Raw genomic sequence first — 17,386 nt, forward strand, 5'->3', positions numbered from 1 at the left:
TGCTTCTTCTTATGCTTGTCAATTTGATGGGACAATTTGATATTTTCCTGTCTTTCACAGATTTCATTTAACTAAACGTGATGCCAGATTTCAGGAGGACATCTGAACAGCAATATTTTTGACATGAGGTTTCCATGCAATACGGAGGACGTTAAATGGCACATACTGGTATGTATACAGTTATCGGTTAAAAGTTGTTCAGTCGGAATTGTGTGTGTTTACAGGATGACACAGCAGCAGGTTGCTGGGTAATCGTCGGCATTGACTCGGCGCTCGTTGCCGTAAACGAAGTAGACGTGAGAGTTGCCTTTCCACTTATAGTTCACCTTAGTGATGGGGATCAACTCGACTGTCTGCCTCTGTGAGAGAGAGAAATGTTAAAGTTCAACATTTTGTGAAATAAACTTATTCTCTTTTTTTCTGACAGTGATGTGTTCATATGGATATCAATCTCATGTCTGAGTTCAGTAGCTGGAGTCAGGACATGCTTATTATAAAGACTGGAGGCAGGGGGAAATAGCTTGCTTTGCTGTTGAAAGTTCAGCAACGCACAGGCTTCAGCCATATGTAGCCATTTTACTACAATTACACTTCACACAACAGCCACCAGCTGCAGTAGTGAATGGATCATGCGTAATATTCATCCAGCTAGAAGGAGCGATCACGAACCATTCACAGTATGTTGATCGTGCTAGCAACACAACCCATCCTGGAGAGGGAATGGGGCGGTGGAGCGTACAGGGACAGGAGATCACTGCGGAGCGACCGGCCCGCTGTGTCGTTGATTGTTCCATCATCATCAAGACTTTCCTCTTTGAGAAAGCTTATAGTTAGGGCTGGCTCAGGTTAGTCCTGAACCATCCCTTAGTTATGCTGCTATAGGCCTAGACTGCCGGGGGATTTCCTATGATGCACTGAGCTCCTCTCTCCTCTACCTTCTCTCCCTCTGTATGCAACCTCATCCCATTATTGCATGTTACTAACACAACTTCTCCCCTTTCCGGTGGTCTTGTGCTTTCTTGTCCCTCTCCTCTCTCCTCCTATCACTTCCTGCAGGTTTTCTGGCTCTGGAGCTGTGGAGTCTGGATCTGTGGCTGTGAGTTACCTGCTGCTCCTGTGTTTCTGCTCGACACCCTCTGCTACAACTATTGTTACTAGTCCTATTGTTATTATTGTTATTATAATCATTAACATTACGATTGTTATCATTAACACTACTATAAATATCTGTACCATTTTTCATTTAGTCTATAGCAACATCACCTTTACTGTCTGTACCCCTGTGTGTATATTGTGTAGGCTGCCTCCCTCCCTCTCTCTCTCCTTCCATCCCTCTCTTTTTCTCTCTGTTCCTCTCCTGCCCTCTTCCTCTCCCTCTCTCTCCTTCACCCCAACCGGTCGAGGCAGATGGCCACCCACCCTGAGCCATGGTTCTGCTCGAGGTTTCTGCCTCTTAAAAGGAAGTTTTTCCTTGCCTCTGTCGCCTAGTGCTTGCTCTTGGTGGGAATTGTTGGGCTTCTGTAAATAACATCATAGAGTACGGTCTAGACATGCTCTTTTATGAAAAGCGCTGTGAGATAACTGTTGTTGTGATTTGGCGCTATATAAATAAAATTGAACCGAATCTGGTTGGATGAAGTCCGACGCTGATTTTACGCATGGATTCATGATGATATAGAAATGAATGGCAATAAAGAATGCTGTAAATATTTTAGAGACCCCCCAAAATGTCACAAATCATGCTTTTAGGGGAGCTAATGTCTTATTAAGGGGAGCCAAGCTCCTCGTGGCTGCCCCGTAGTTCACACCCTGGTTACAGTTCAACTAATGATTTCCCTGTTTTCAGTGCTTACACAGTACGTCATCTGACATTTCAACTGCTTTCACTTCTTACATTTTGACTGACACTGCAATGACATTGACTTACAGTTTACTACTGAATTTTTTATTTACTTTATTATTATTAATTTACTTTTGTTATTATTAGAATAACTAATAAGCAACTTAATAGCAGCTGCAGTCATAAATGTTCTTTGTAAAGTAGTCTCAAACTGGTAATGATCGGAGGATAAGTTAATAGAATTTGGCATACTGGATGCCATGGAAACAAAGTGCTCATTAACTCAGTTTATATCTGCTGCAGTCTTCTGCCTAACTGTTTACTGAATCAGATGAGAGCTGGTTTTGTTTACCAAATTGATATGTTTCACTGTCACTAACAGATCACATAAATAATCCCTGTGGAATATGTTACTGAACACATTTATGGACACTATGCAGACCTACACATACACATATTTATAACATTAAGGCCTGACATTGCTCACTCACATAGACGTTATCTTTTTCAAACTTCCTGTGCCACTCACAGCATCCAGGCATTTGCACACAGCTCGTCTTTACTGGGTGACAAGAGATTTGGACTCACTCACTTTGATTTGCCCATTTTACAGCTGTCCCATGCACATCATATTACTTAGGCTACATTAAGTGAATGACCTATACTGATGTCTTTTCATCTTTGTTTTGATCTGTTGGTCATACACCTGTCTGCGGACCTACCTGCTGCAGGATCCTGGAGGACTGGGCGTATTTGCCTTGGTGCTCTTTGACCAGACGCTCAGAGGCCGCAGAGATGGCCGGGTTTGGGAACCCGAGCAGCGGGTAGACCTAAGAAGAGACATACACAGAGACTTACACACAGTACTGACAATAAAACAGCTTACATTAGCAAAGTCCTTTAATTACCACATGATCTTTTCTCTAGTACCACCTGAACAAACTTTACATTTTTAGCTCCAAAACACCAGTTTGAGGTGATTTACCGAATACTGCACTGTATGTTTTGTTTTTGTCTCAACTTCCAAACACTGCAGCATATTATAGTGGAGGGTAGCCACCTCGCCTGAAATAAAGAGTGCTTCCACCAACACTGGAAGAAATTATCTTTGTGAAATATAAAAAAGGGGCATATTAAGATTCAGGGAAAACAAGCAAAGGAACTACATCACACTGCAAAACTTGTGTAATAATGAGGGGACTTTTTAAGTAATATGCTGTATTTACTAGATGAAGCCTGCCTAATTTTCTAGGGAAAACCCTGAGGGTATATTTAATTAGTGCAGTTTTGTGTGTTTGTGTACCAGGTACTGGCTGTTCTTAAACAGCTCCTTCCCGCTAACTGAGTGAAGATCATTGGCCTTCAGACCAGATTTCTGCTCCACCAGCTGGTCCTCCACATGGTTAGTCCTAAACACAAAATTCATGTTGTGAAACCATGTATAGTACATGCATTTGTACTAACTTTAATTCACATCACGCTGGATCATCTTTCTACCACCAAAGCGTCACGATTGAGTTGGTGATCATGCTTTCAACTGTGCATCTGCAGAAGGATTTTGGTTGACATGCCAAATTTCCTCAGCCTTTAAGAAGTACAGTCTCTGTTGTGCTTTCTTCAGAAGCTGCTGGATATTGTGAGACCAGGGGAGATCCTTGTAGATGTGGGTGCCGAGGAATTTAAAGGTCCTCACCCTCTCTACCACTGTTTCACCAATGTACAGGTGCTGGTCATAATTAGAATATCATCTAAAAGTTGAGCTCTGTGAACAGCCAACCTCTTTAGCAATGACCTTTTGTGTCTTGCCCTCCTTGTGCAAGGTGTCAATGGTCGTCTTTTGGACAGCTGTCAAGTCAGCAGTCTTCCCCATGATTTAAAGGCCTTTGCAGGTGTTTTGAGTTAATTAGCTGATTAGAGTGTGGCACCAGGTGTCTTCAATATTGAACCTTTTCACAATATTCTAATTTTCTGAGATACTGATTTTGGGGTTTCCATTAGTTGTCAGTTATAAACACCAAAATTAAAAGGAATGAACACTTGAAATTCATCAGTCTGTGTGGAATGAATGTACACATTATACAGGTTTCACTTTTTGAATGGAATTACTGAAATAAATCAACTTTTTGATGATATTCTAATTATATGACCAGCACATGTATGTAGGCATGTGCTGCTCCTTACTCCTCCTTCTAGGATCAATCATCATCATCTCCTTGGTCTTGTCTAAATTTAAGGAGATGTTATTTTCTTGAAACCATGCCAACAGTCCAGCCACCTCCTCTTCTATAGGCTGTCTCTTCTCCTCCAGTGATCAGTCCAATGACAGTGGTGTCATCCATAAACTTTATAATCCTGGTGTTGGTCTCGCATACATAGGTGAAGAGGGTGTACAGCATAGGTACGCAGCCCTGGGGTGTCCCTGTACAGTTCTGGGTTCAACCTGGGGCCTTTGTGCACTACTAATTTTAACAGCACAATAATGTTTAAGGCTGTAGCCTAATCATAATTTGAACTACAGTAAGCTAAATTGTACGTACAGTACTGTATTACTGTGTAGCGTATTTGAACAATACACAGTATAGTAATTTAATTTGTACAGTAATCTGAAAAGCATTTGAAAAAGTTGTACTGTATTTGAAACAGTCAATTAAATTCAGCTATCGGTTTCATTACTTTATATTCAATAAATGTCAAATGGTAATCTGCATGAGAAATAAAGATAAAGAAAATATTTGGTTATAATAAAACATCTGCTTATAGAGATATTTGATACAGACAGATGTTTTCATTGTAAGAGGTTTCCACTGTAATATGAAACCACATTACAGCATGATTTCAACATGATTAAATCATCTTTCAAATATATTTTAATGTCATAAGTTATTGTTTGCTGAAAACTGGTTCAGTGTTTGCTGCTTTCAGCTCTTCAGCCCCAAGTCACTGGATCAGATCTTTAATGTCAGTAACAGCTCTAGAACATTCTCAAGGACCATCTTCAAAGACTTCTGGAATATTTGAGGACTCAGGGAACCTTCTCAAGGACTTCTGGACCCTCCTCAAGGACCATTTGAAACTTCTCCAATACCACTGGAAACCAATCAAGGATCCCAGAACCTCTATTACACCCAGAAATTCAGTTGGAGCTTTTTATTGCCCCATGGACCTTCCTCAAGGAACATATTCCTAACATCTCAGGGAATCTCTTCATGGAACTCTGGAACATCCTCAGGGACCATTTGAACCTGATCTCAGAAACCTTAAGGACCAATGGAACATCTTACAGGACCACTAAAATATCAAGAACTGAGGGAACCTCCTCAAGGACTTCTGGAATTTCCTCAAAAGGTCTCCATGCCCCTTTTAAAACTTCTCACGAACCCAGTGGCACAGCTACAAGGATGAAACATCTTCTGAAACCACCAACGACCCCTAGAAGCTCTTTAAGGCTACTCGAGGACCTTTTGGTACCCCTCAAACACCATGAAAGCTTTTCAGTGCCCTCCCAAACATCTTCAAGAAGCATCTGAACCTTCCTAGTGACTCTTGGAAACCCTCAAAGGAAACCAAAGAACCTCCTCAAGGACCGCTGAAATGAACAGGAACTTGTTCAACACCCTTGGAACAGTTGTAGTAACAGTACTTACCACTCCACTTTGAGTTTGATGTAGCTCAGCAGTTGTCGTTTTCCTTTACAGGTTTGACATTTCTTCTTTCCCTGACCATCGCACTCTGTACACCTACACACACACACACACACACACACACAACACACACACAGTCAGACATGTGACCACATGCCTCACATTCTTCAGTTATCTGATCCACATGTACTGACTGAGCAGTGTAATTTAAAGGGCCATGCTGCTAGTTTTCATGTTCTTCTTCATTAACTCTGAATGCTGTTAACTTCCTGCTGAACATTTTTCAAACTATTGATCAATTTAAAATTTTGATTTCCTCTTTTGCAGATGGTCACTAATTCAGTGATTCCTATTATTAAAAACCAGCTTTAGGAAGCTGTATATATATTTCCAAATTAAGTTACTGTCGCGTTGTCTTTTATGTTATTAAAATAATGTTATGTAATTTTTTTTTTATCACCAGGTTGTCTTTTGTCTTCTAGGTTTGATGTTCTGACAACAGAACTCATCTTTGTGAGACTTTAGTTCTTGAATGTATCACTGCAGAGTAATTTCAAAGCTGTATCTGGAGCTGTAGTAAACAGGTCAAACATGCAAAAAAGAAACATTTGGTCCTTTTTGGGGGGGGGAATTTTTGTCTTTTTCTATTAAGCAGTGGAGAGCTGACAGGAAATACCGGGAAAGAGATGGGACATGGCATGCAACAAACTTCCCAATTAGAATTGAATGTGGGACAACTATCCTTGTGATTTTCATGAAATCAAACGCCATTTTATTACTATTTATAGTATAGTTTTTTTCAGCAATAGACATTTAATGTATTTATATTCTGCAATACGTCTTGTAGTTTTAACTGTTCATTTTATCACACTAATATCAGCCATCACAGTTTACTTTTCACTCCTCTTCAGACATATGAAGTTACTGCTAATGCAAACCCAACATGCTACTATTGATCCTTCACAATAAAAGTGTTCAACTGGGTTTAACTGTGAAGCAGTTACATAGTCACCGAATCAACTAGGACTGAAAACTTAAGGATTACAGCTTTAAACTCCTAAGTTTTACATATTCAGGCCTCTAAGACATATTCAAATCAGAAAAATCTACAATGGAATGTCACCTGAGGACATGAGCAGACTTTGATTTAAGGGGGTCACAAGACAAAAAGGTTGGGTCACTGCCCTGGAGCACCAGGACTCCGCCCCCCTATCACCACCACCCCTCCCCACCCAGCAGGACCTTGTTTTGCCAGTAGCATTACAGGTAGTGCAGCGCTCATCACTCTTCATCCCTGAGCCGTTACAGACCCAGCACGGTTGCTACACAGACAGACAGACACACACACACACACACCATTGTAAATCCACATTAAATAACTTTTTATATCTACTATATCCTCAGCTTATACTTTTACATCAAACTTTTGCTGTCTTTAATGTTGTATAAACTACAATTATGTCGTTTATTATTACCGATTGATTAATTGACTGAAAGACTTACATTTCCATTTCCATGACACTTGTCACACTGCATTGTCCCAGAGGCATGGCAGCTGTTGCATTCCTGCAAAAACACATACACACACAATTGAAATACCGGTACCTGTTGCACCGACACAGACTGAAGCTGACAGAATGCTCCACATCAGAATCTCTGAAAAGTTAGCGAGAACCCATCACTGAACTATTTTATTAGATTGTGACTGTAACCAGGGCGGAACAGCGTAGAAGGTTGTGGGTTCAAACCCCCGGTTGCCCCGGCTGTGTGGAGTTTGCATGTTCTCCCCTCATTCTCCGGCTTTCTCCCACCATCTTCCTCCAAATACATAGACTAGTTTGTCTATGTGTGGTTGTTGTGTGGCCCTGCGATGGACTGGCGACCTGTCCAGGGTGTACCCTGCCTTTCGCCCAGGTTTGTTTGGTATGATTTCTGAGGCGTCTGTTAGCCACTTGCCTTCTCAATAGCTAGCTGGGCGCTAAGGCTAGTGACTGACAGCCAGAGGAAAAGCAAGATGTAGTGCTCCTGATGCTCCACACGTTGCCCTAAAATGCTGTTCAAAACAGACTGCCTTAACTCAAAAAGTTATGTCTTCTGAGGCACCCATCTATTATGGCAATGAGGCAACAGGACTTCTGCCTTCTGTTTTGAACAGAGTCTACATCTTAACAGCTAACTCACAGGACCCCTAGAACGAAAAGACCTCAAAAGACGCCAGTTACCTCCTCAAGGACCCCGTGGAAGCTCTGCCGCTGTAAGATCTTCAAAAAGGTCTGGCACAGCTCTAATGCCTTCTGGTTCCTATACAAGGAGCCTTGGAAGTTTTCAGTGACCTATGCAACCTCCCCAAGCACCATTTGAACTTTCTCAATGACTCCTGGACACCATCAAAGAAACCATGAAAGGACCCTTGAAACCTTTTCATAAAACATATTTGAGAACTTCTGGAACCCCTCAACAACCAATGAAAGCTCTTCAAGGACCTGTTAATCCACCTCATTGACAATATGAACCTGGTCCAGGACCCATGGAATTTCCATAAGGACCCCTGGGACCTCTTTAAAGGCCTGTAAAACCTTTTCAGTGAATCCTTGGGCGTCCTCAAGAATCCCAAGAACTTCCTCAGAGACCACTAAAACTTTTTCAAGGACCTGTCCAACAGGTAACCATAAAAGAGTTTTAGACAAACATCTCCAGTTAATCAATCACCTTGATGGAGGAGGTGAAGGGCACGCGGATCTCCTCCGTGTGATTGGTGAAGAGGCTGGGAGCCGTGGCTTGGACCTCCCAGGGCCGGGGGGCGGGCTGGGTGTAGAAGTCAGCCGGCTCACCTGTCAGTCGCGCACACACACAAAAAAAAAAAAAAACCCAAGACATCACACCTGTCAATCAAAAAGCTGTCAACATCCACCTGAAACCTGCTGCAATAGTGATTCATCCAGATAATCAAGGTAATCTCATCTTGGGTTTGGACACTTTAGATTTATAACAACAAAGCCTACATTAAAAATTAGATGTGTGAAGTTTGAAAGACATGGGTTCAGAGAGGGTCTAATCAAAGACATGCAAAAACTGCATTATGGGAAGTGTAGGTCCCTGTGTTTTTTTGTTGTTTTTTTGCAGTCTGTCTCGCTTTCTTTCCATAACTGATGAAACCCGTTGGACTGAACTAAACTTACAAGAATGCGATAACATTAAAAAAAAGCAATGATAACTATTCAGTGGACCTTTAAAGCTCAGAATTAAGTTCAGTGTGGACAAACATGTATGTGTGTACCTTCATGAGGTTTCTCGGCACATTCAGTTGACCTGGACTCAGTGAACGTCTCCAACCGATACTGCGGAACAGAAAACACACTTCAACAAGAGACACTACAGCTGCAGTGTTAACATGACAGAGACAACACAAATAGTGAAAATAACATATTTATAATAGAAGTAAAAAATAATCACAAAGATAAATTAACAGAACCAGTCATTAGTAATAATTACAGTAATTTATTTTTAAATTAAAACCGGAAGAAGAAGGATGCGCCACTCAATCAGCTGCTGATCACAATGAGTCAATATTCATTAGAGATGACTTGATTTGAATCATGCAGTTTGCTGCTCTGTATGACTGAAAGTTAAGGTGATAGTTGTCTGTACATCCAAGAGTACACTGCAAACATAACTTTTAAAATTAAAGTTTTAGCACACAGCTAACTGACTCTTTGGGAAAGCGTTATGAGAACTGGAGAGCCAAAACTTAGAGCCTGATTAACACTTAAAATATGAGTAAGACAAGTAATAATAAGGGATGGGGGTTGTAAAGGCCTGTTGAGGGGTGCAGATTTCTTTATTTAGACTGGAGTCAGACTTTGAAAACCCTTGGTCTAACACAATGTCTACACTGACTGCATAGTGAAAGTAGCAGAGCAGCAGATTCAGGCATGGCTATGCACACAGAGCACAAGTGAAATGTGAGCCGGATTGATTAAAATAGATAGTGTCTGAAACACATGCAGACAGGTCAAACAGAACAGTGTGAAGTGGATTTACTGTTTCAAGTATCTAGATATTTCATCAGTCTTTTCAGACATTTATACCATTATGGTTTGTTCACATGTTAATGTGTCACATAATTAAAGTGTTTATAAACTGGTGTGAATTGCTGTCATACTATCAGACTCTGATCAGAAGCTTCTTCAAACTGTCCTTTGTCTCTGTATGGACAAATTCAGTCCTTTATATATATAGAGCACGGAGAGGCAAGCGAGTCAACAGGTTTGTCATTTTAATAACGAGGTTGATGCTTCATGTCCCCCGGGTATGACGCTTTGAGTCCAGACAGGTGTGACCGAGTGGTAACATAACTTGGAAGAGTTCTGCCATATAAACATCTAGAATCTGATGCCCAACCTTGCTCTGTGTGGGACTGTGAGCTGCACTTTATCAGAGGTGCTTAAGTTAATGTGTGGATTTGTGATGAGATTGCTGCCCGATCGCAAGTGTTTTCAGTTTAGTTTTCCACCTCCTTGCTGGGCATCTAACATGCAGTCCCACGGGATTCTGTGTCTGTCAGACAGTCTGAAGGGGATACTACCAGCGGAACAATAATGTAATGCACAGCAGAGTATAGGGCAAGTAGACTTATAAAATATTGTGAATTCTCTTGAAATGATGATGTAATATTTCAGCTTTTTTCTTAACATGTCAGAAATCACAGATATGACTGATAGATTCTGAATGTGCAGAAAGTTTTGAACATGAGCAGAAAACCTGCTGAAATACAAGAGCTATTAGAGTCCAGGAGTTTATAACTAAATCAAAATGAAATAATTTATCTTTGACGTAAAACAGTGCACTTTCAAAGATGTTACTTCCCCGAACAAAAGACACAAAGATGAGAAAAGACTAAATCACATCTACACGCGAGTCGAAAACTGAATCTGAAAGCAGCACAGCATGCCTGAGAGCTGCATTATATTCTGTTATAGTTTTATATTTTGAAATGTCACCGGCCACCTGACTTTTGTGTTTCCCTTTACATAAATAAAACAATTTTCATATAATTCAGCATCAAAAATTTCTTTAAAAAAAAAATAGTGTTAAAATATCTTCTCATCTTGATCTTGTGAGCTTAGTGTCTCATCACACAGGAAAATGATAAATTGTATTCTATGCATAGAAATTAGCATAAATGATTAGATCAGCTGATGGTATCAGCCATACAGAACAGGACTAGATTATCCTTAAGTGACAAAAACAACACAGGCAGTTAACAGTATCATAAAGAGTGTGAACATTAGATCACCCTGTAGGTGTTGAACGGCTCCATGCTGGTGATGACTCCATCTTCGACAGGACCACTACTGTAGCAGCAGTGAGATGACACAAAGCTCCCGAACGCCTCACGAGCCACATCCTCCGACAGAGAGGGAATGCTACACACACACAAATCACATTATGAATTACACTAGAATGTTCTCTGAACGCAGCTTTTTCTCATCTAGCAAACACAAAGCAACGTGAGCATCCCGCTTGACAACATTTTTGGACACATGTTTACTTGCAACATTGCACAACGGGCTTCAAGGTATGTTTTCTCCTGTTTGGTGGGTGTGTCAGAGGTGTTACCCAATAAGCTGCAATAAGTTTGTAAATCAGTGCGATTGCGTACACAACGGTGTGTTCAAGACACCACCTTTTCCACTGAAATAAACGTTTCGCTATGCTGAACTCGCCCCAGGTCTTACCTCCAGTCCTCAGGTGCAGGGCCGGGTTGGGGTGGGGCCACAGGCTCCACTGGCATGGGAGGGGGCAGGTATCCTCCTGCAACAACATCGGGATACTTCAAGGATTTGCAACAACATGAATATTAAGTTAAGGGTTATGGGTTTGACTCTTCTTACCTCCTCCTGCCACAATGCCTTCATAGCCAGGCATGTTGCCGAACATGTTAGCCGCAGGAGCGGTGAGAGGGGGATACGCAGCTGAAATAAACAACAGGAAACAGTTCAGATCATCAGAAAGCTTTTCTGTTAATACTTCAGAGTTTAGGCTGAGATTAAAGCTACAGAGAACGATCAACTTTATAATTTTCATTTCCTGGTTAACGAGAGCCCTGAGTGCACAGTTTAGGAGGTCTAATCAGACTATTAAGTGATAGTAAAGGAGAGGAGGAGGTAGAGAAGTAAAGAAATGTTACAAAAGGAAAGAAGGTATAGCAGGAAGTAGAGAAGGAAAGGAGGAGGTAGGAATGGAAAGGAGGAAGAAAAGAAGTGGAGGGGAAGGAAAAGAAAGGAGAAGAGAAGGAGAGGTGGCTGTAGAGAAGGAAAGGAGATGGAAAAGGGGAGGAGGAGAAAGGAAAGAACACAGAAGAGAAAAAGAGGAGAGTAGAAAAGGAAACAAGGGGATAGGAATGGAAAAGAGAAGACAAAACGGGTGGGATAAAGATTAACAGTTATGTCTTTATTGCCTTAGAATGAGCCACTTCTATCTACATACTGTACACCGCGGGACCCCTTACATGGAATTAGCCATGTTGCGCTGCCAAGTTTCTACCGTAGCCCAAACGGACAAACTGTTCTACAGAGTGCATTTCTTCACTATGTTGAATACGTACCAAGAAGAAAAAGAAGAAGTACAAGAAGTAGTAGAATTAGTCGCCTGGTTTATTAGAAGTAAGAACAGAAGTGAAATTTGGACGAGTCAACAGAGCGTTTTGGCCACTGTTGTTTTTCCTCCGCACTTGCAAAGGGAGGGGTGAGTAGTGACTGGGCCGTAGGTTAGAATTCGCAACCCTTACCACTAAAACCTACACACTGAACCGTCAAGTGAAAAGATGTGGGTTTGACTCTTTTTACCTCCTCCTGCCACTGTGCCTTCATAGCCAGGCGCGCTGAACATGTTGGCCGCAGGAGCGTTGACAGGGGGATATGCAACTGGAATAAACAACAGGAAACAGTTCAGATCATCAGAAAGCTTTTCTGTTGATACTTCAGAGTTCAGGACAAGATTGAAGCTACAGAGAATGATCAACTTTTTCATTTTCATTCCTTGTTTACTAGAGCCCTGAGTGCACAGTTTGACAGTTTAGGAGGTTTAAATCAGGCTACTAAGTGATAGTAAAGGAGAGGCGGAGAGAGAGAAGGAGAAGACGAGGCAGGAAAGGTAAAGGAGGACATAGAGAAGTAAAGGAGGAGCTAAGAAAGGAATGTAGAGGTATGAAAGGAAAGGAGAAGGTAAAGAAGTAAATGAGAAAATGGAGAAGAAGAGAAGGTAGGAAAGGAAAAGAGGGAGTAAAGAATCAGAGGTTAAGGTAGCAAGAAAAAGGGAGGAGAGAAGAAGAGGTAAGGAGGGAAAGGAGACAGAAGGATTGGAGGAGGGGGGGAAAAAAAGGTAGAGAAGAAGAGGAAGAGGTAAAAAAGGTAACAAGGCGGTAGGAATGGAAAGGAGAAAATAGAAAAGTAAATAAAGAAACAAGGAGGTGGACAGAGTGGGATGTAGAAAAGGATTTCATAAGAAAATGGAAAAATTGGAGAAGATCACTACATTTTTATTAATTTCAGTGTCAACATTTTGCGCCATATTAGTTCTCTCATGTTCCACTTTTAATCCCATGTTCATGCTTAGCCTACTGCATTGTAACTTTTTCTTTTGTGGTTCTTACTTTCTTTTGTGTAAAATTAACCTAAAATTTGTTCTTCATATTATTCCTCTTTATTTTTGTCTATTTGAATACAGATCTACTTTGCACAGTCAGTCACTATAGGGAGACAGTCCAGGGGAAGATTCAGCCTAATCAATCTGGTGACACCACATGGACTTTGAGAAATGTAATGGATCTGTACAAATATCACATTAGTGATCGATCAACAAACCCATTGAAAATGAAATCAATGAATCGCTTCTGAAAGACAACAACAACTCATGACTCTTTAACTAAATTTTAATGAAAAATCTGGACTGAATGGTGTTTTGGATTGTATTTGCGCCAAATGTTTAATGTGTGTTGGTATTTAATTTAAGTTAGTTTAGTTTATTAAAACTTAGGCCTACTTTTATTTATTATTAGAGATAAATAATCATGGTAACAGTCCGGGGAAAACAGCCTCCCATGCTCCTTTGGGGGATGTTAAGGGACACTTTGGCAAGTTTTCCACATTTTATTAAACAATGTTTCCTACACAAACGACTGACAGACGCAAGTTAGCAAGAACAAAAACCAAAAGGTAGAATTGTAGTCTGTCAAATATGACTGAGTAGGAGAACCCATTTAGAAAAAAAAAAAAAAAGAGATCTAAAAATCAATCAAGTTAAAATTAGTAGGGTATAGATTTGTGGCGAGATTAATGCCGATCAGAAGGTTTTTCAGTTTGTTTCAGTTTTGCAGTTCCTTGTCTCATACACTCCTAAAAGGCTCCTCAGACGGTCTGAGATTGTGAAAGAGCCAGAGAGAGCCTTAGTACGCTATATTCCATTTCATTTTTACATTTCGAATCGTCACCTGAATTTTGTTTTAACCTTTACATAAATAAAGCCACTTCCACCATAAATTAATGCAGAAAAAGCAGAAATTGGCGTACAAAAAGTACCACAATGCAGGAAATTTAGTAGGCCTACTTAACGCTCATACTTTTCTGGAAGAAAACCATCCGTTTCACGTCTCCCCTCCAATTTTAAAACGAACCTGCGCCCTTGCTTTCAGATTTGAACTGTGTTGAAGAATGCGAACCCCACTTTTGATTGCAGGACGCGGCTTGTGTCCTATATGTGAGTGCAGCTTGTTGTTTTAGCCAGTTTGGTGACCCGTGTAATGTTTTGTCCTGTCGTGTGTTTCAGTTCCTACCTGCGCTGTTCATTCTGCCGCTGTTTGATCACACTGCTGAGGAATGTTTCAATTCATTGAGGGTTGTATAGTCGTAACCACACCCATACAGTTCCTCCCCTATGTGCTCCTGCAGCAAGAGTCCACAGCAACAGCAACAATGAAACATCCGGTAAGCTTCAAAATTAAGTAAGTACCGTGATCACATTTCAAGTATAAAATGGAATTGTAACACATTATTTTAAGTCCTCATATTTAGCATTTTAGCATGCACAGTATATTCACCCAAGTCTTTATTAATTAATTAATTTATTTATTTATTACAGCATTTTTCATTGGGCAAAAAAGGCTACAGAAAACATGAGAGCCCCACCTACAACTAGGAGGTTACATTATACAAAATAACAATGCTGTCAATTTGTTATTTACACAGAAAACACAAAATGTAGCCCATAAAAGACGTGTAACACTTAATCATTTCAAAAACAACATTCATAACCTAAGTAAAATACAGCAAGATGCCACTGGTCTGCAGGATCAAGCCCCATCTGAAATTAATTGGATTACAGCGTTGAGCAGATTTTAAGAGGACAAAAAAACATGAATACCTACATGTGTTATTTCTTGGACAGTTGTACAAACAGTATTGTGAAAAGGAGACACTGTGGTTTTAGCAGCAGGTTCTGCAGATTCTCTGAAGTCCTGTCCTGATGGCCATGTTGGCAGGTTTGAAACAGATCTACTATTTATTATTATTTCTGTTCCTCAAGTGTGCAACTGTGACAAAAGAATTTCCTCTTGGGGATCAATAAAGTATTTCCGATTCGGATCTGACTCTGACAGACAACACGACTATTTAGGAAATGTCAGACTGATCCTCAACATCAGTTCAACAGGCCCAGAGCTGCTCTCTACGTGTCATACATGTTCAGACGGTTTGTGTCTCTGAAGGGTAAATATTACTTAGATCAACAGGAAGCATCTCACATCAGCCCCAGCAGGCAGCCATGATGAAGGTCCCTTTGTTCTTCCAGTTATTCAGACAGAATTAATATTATTTATACAAAGTGTTTAAGACAGGTTGAGGGTCTGCTAGGTGCATCAATAAGCAGAGAGGAATGTGAATGTTTGATGTTGTTCTGATGTTTCAGATGTTTAGCAATTAAGTCAGATCTCTCCACAGAAGCATAGCATATGGGCTGGATAAACCTGTTAAGAGACCCCAGGGCAAAAAAGCTGCGGGCCCCTGTTAATGTCTCCCATTTGTCCTGCTCTCTATCTGGATATCTACCAGGCCCCATTTTTGCTGAAGGTTTTAAAACTAGATTTTTTCACAAGACCTGCAGATCTGGAAACGCAGGACCAGATAAGGCTCTTACCAGGTCTGTTGATGCTCCAGAGAATTTTCCTATCATGCATATAGTACAAACAAACTTAACAGAATAAAAGCTTTTTTCTGACCTAAACAGGTTATCTGTAGCACAAAGGGTGTCAGGCATGTTATATCAAGTCTAGGAGCCCAGATGGCATCCACCCACCTGCAGCATGTTTTCTTCTCAGTGGCAGAGACCCGTAAAAGGTTCTGTGGAAGTATATTAGACAATGTGAGAATATAAGCAGATGCCTTTACATATAATTGAAACACATTTTTTTTTTTACAGACCACAGCTTTATAATTATGTCAAAATGATTATGTATTATGATTACATTTATCTGACGCTTTTATCCAAAGCAACTTACAATTGCTATATACAGTGAGGAAAATAAGTATTTGAACACCCTGCTATTTTGCAAGTTCTTCCACTTAGAAATCATGGAGGGGTCTGAAATTGTCATCGTAGGTGCATGTCCACTGTGAGAGACATAATCTAAAAAAAAAATATCCAGAAATCACAATGTATGATTTTTTAACTATTTATTTGTATGATACAGCTGCAAATAAGTATTTGAACACCTGAGAAAATCAATGTTAATATTTGGTACAGTAGCCTTTGTTTGCAATTACAGAGGTCAAACGTTTCCTGTAGTTTTTCACCAGGTTTGCACACACTGCAGGAGGGATTTTGGCCCACTCCTCCACACAGATCTTCTCTAGATCAGTCAGGTTTCTGGGCTCCAAAGATTCTCTATTGGGTTTAGGTCTGGAGACTGGCTAGGCCACGCCAGAACCTTGATATGCTTCTTACAGAGCCACTTCTTGGTTATCCTGGCTATGTGCTTCGGGTCATTGTCATGTTGGAAGACCCAGCCTCGACCCATCTTCAATGCTCTAACTGAGGGAAGGAGGTTGTTCCCCAAAATCTCGCAATATATGGCCCAGGTCATCCTCTCCTTAATACAGTGCATACCCATGTGTTTTTCAACCGTGCTTGTGTACATGTGTGTATGTTCGTGATGGATTTTGTCATGTCCTACCGTTAGAATCGTGTTTACTGTTTTTTGCATACGTACGAGCTCAATTTACATCTGTAATGCAAGCAGCAGTGTTTTGTAAGTACTTTTATTCTGCATAAAATAAAGTGTTTTTGCACCATTGCGCTTTAGAGACGACTTCAAATTCCCTCAAGTAGCTTTCTTTGTGGTATAATCGCCACTACATAAGTTGAAAAACTCCGCTTCAATGGACGGATCATGCCGATGTTGGGAAGGCAGAAGCACAGCGCTCCAGCTGATTCCACTCAGTGAATGCCGACAGGAGAAACTGGACGCTGATAAATTAAAGTGGGCTAAAGCAACACCGAAGAATAACGATTGTTTTGTAATTGTTTTAAGCTGTGTGGAAGAGATTAGACTTCTCACAATTAGGATACAGGTAAATCCTGCTTCAATTCTAAAATAAAGAAATCGGCAGCTTGTCTAAATCATCACCAAAATGAGTAACGCGGATTTGATTGCACTTGTCAATCAAAGTGAAACGGAGAATGAACTTGGTAAAAGACCAGTTAAACTCACGGTTAATGCTTTGGAAGAAAAAATATTATCACATCAAAAGGAAAGGAACCTTAGGATAAAGAAACTCTACAAACTGAAAAAGGAAGTGTCAGGGGTACAGATCACGTATGATACGTTACTGAAAATAACTGTGGAAACAAC

General features: G+C 40.6%; 1 protein-coding gene across 1 annotated transcript; it reads right to left on the bottom strand.

Moving 5' to 3' along the window:
- LOC123987395 (protein SSUH2 homolog) lies at positions 1-14,433 on the bottom strand. Its single transcript, XM_046076228.1, has 13 exons — positions 14,315-14,433; positions 12,330-12,407; positions 11,376-11,456; positions 11,220-11,295; positions 10,778-10,907; positions 8,759-8,819; positions 8,191-8,312; positions 6,985-7,047; positions 6,724-6,803; positions 5,485-5,577; positions 3,144-3,249; positions 2,563-2,670; positions 1-359 (listed from the first exon to the last, which is right to left on the bottom strand). The coding sequence occupies exons 1-13, from the start codon at positions 14,325-14,327 to the stop codon at positions 219-221; spliced, it is 1,152 nt and encodes a 383-aa protein (XP_045932184.1). The 5' UTR covers positions 14,328-14,433; the 3' UTR covers positions 1-218.
- Positions 14,434-17,386: the final 2,953 nt, after the last annotated feature.

This window comes from Micropterus dolomieu, linkage group LG18 (genome assembly GCF_021292245.1).
Source record: "Micropterus dolomieu isolate WLL.071019.BEF.003 ecotype Adirondacks linkage group LG18, ASM2129224v1, whole genome shotgun sequence".
Lineage (NCBI taxonomy): Eukaryota > Metazoa > Chordata > Actinopteri > Centrarchiformes > Centrarchidae > Micropterus > Micropterus dolomieu.

Coding starts and splice junctions, on each gene's coding strand:
- LOC123987395 (XM_046076228.1), bottom strand. Junction 11,457..12,329: donor AGGCACAGTGGCAGGAGGAG/GTAAAAAGAGTC, acceptor TGTTTATTTCAG/CTGCGTATCCCCCTCTCACC. Junction 8,313..8,758: donor TGCCGAGAAACCTCATGAAG/GTACACACATAC, acceptor CGCGACTGACAG/GTGAGCCGGCTGACTTCTAC.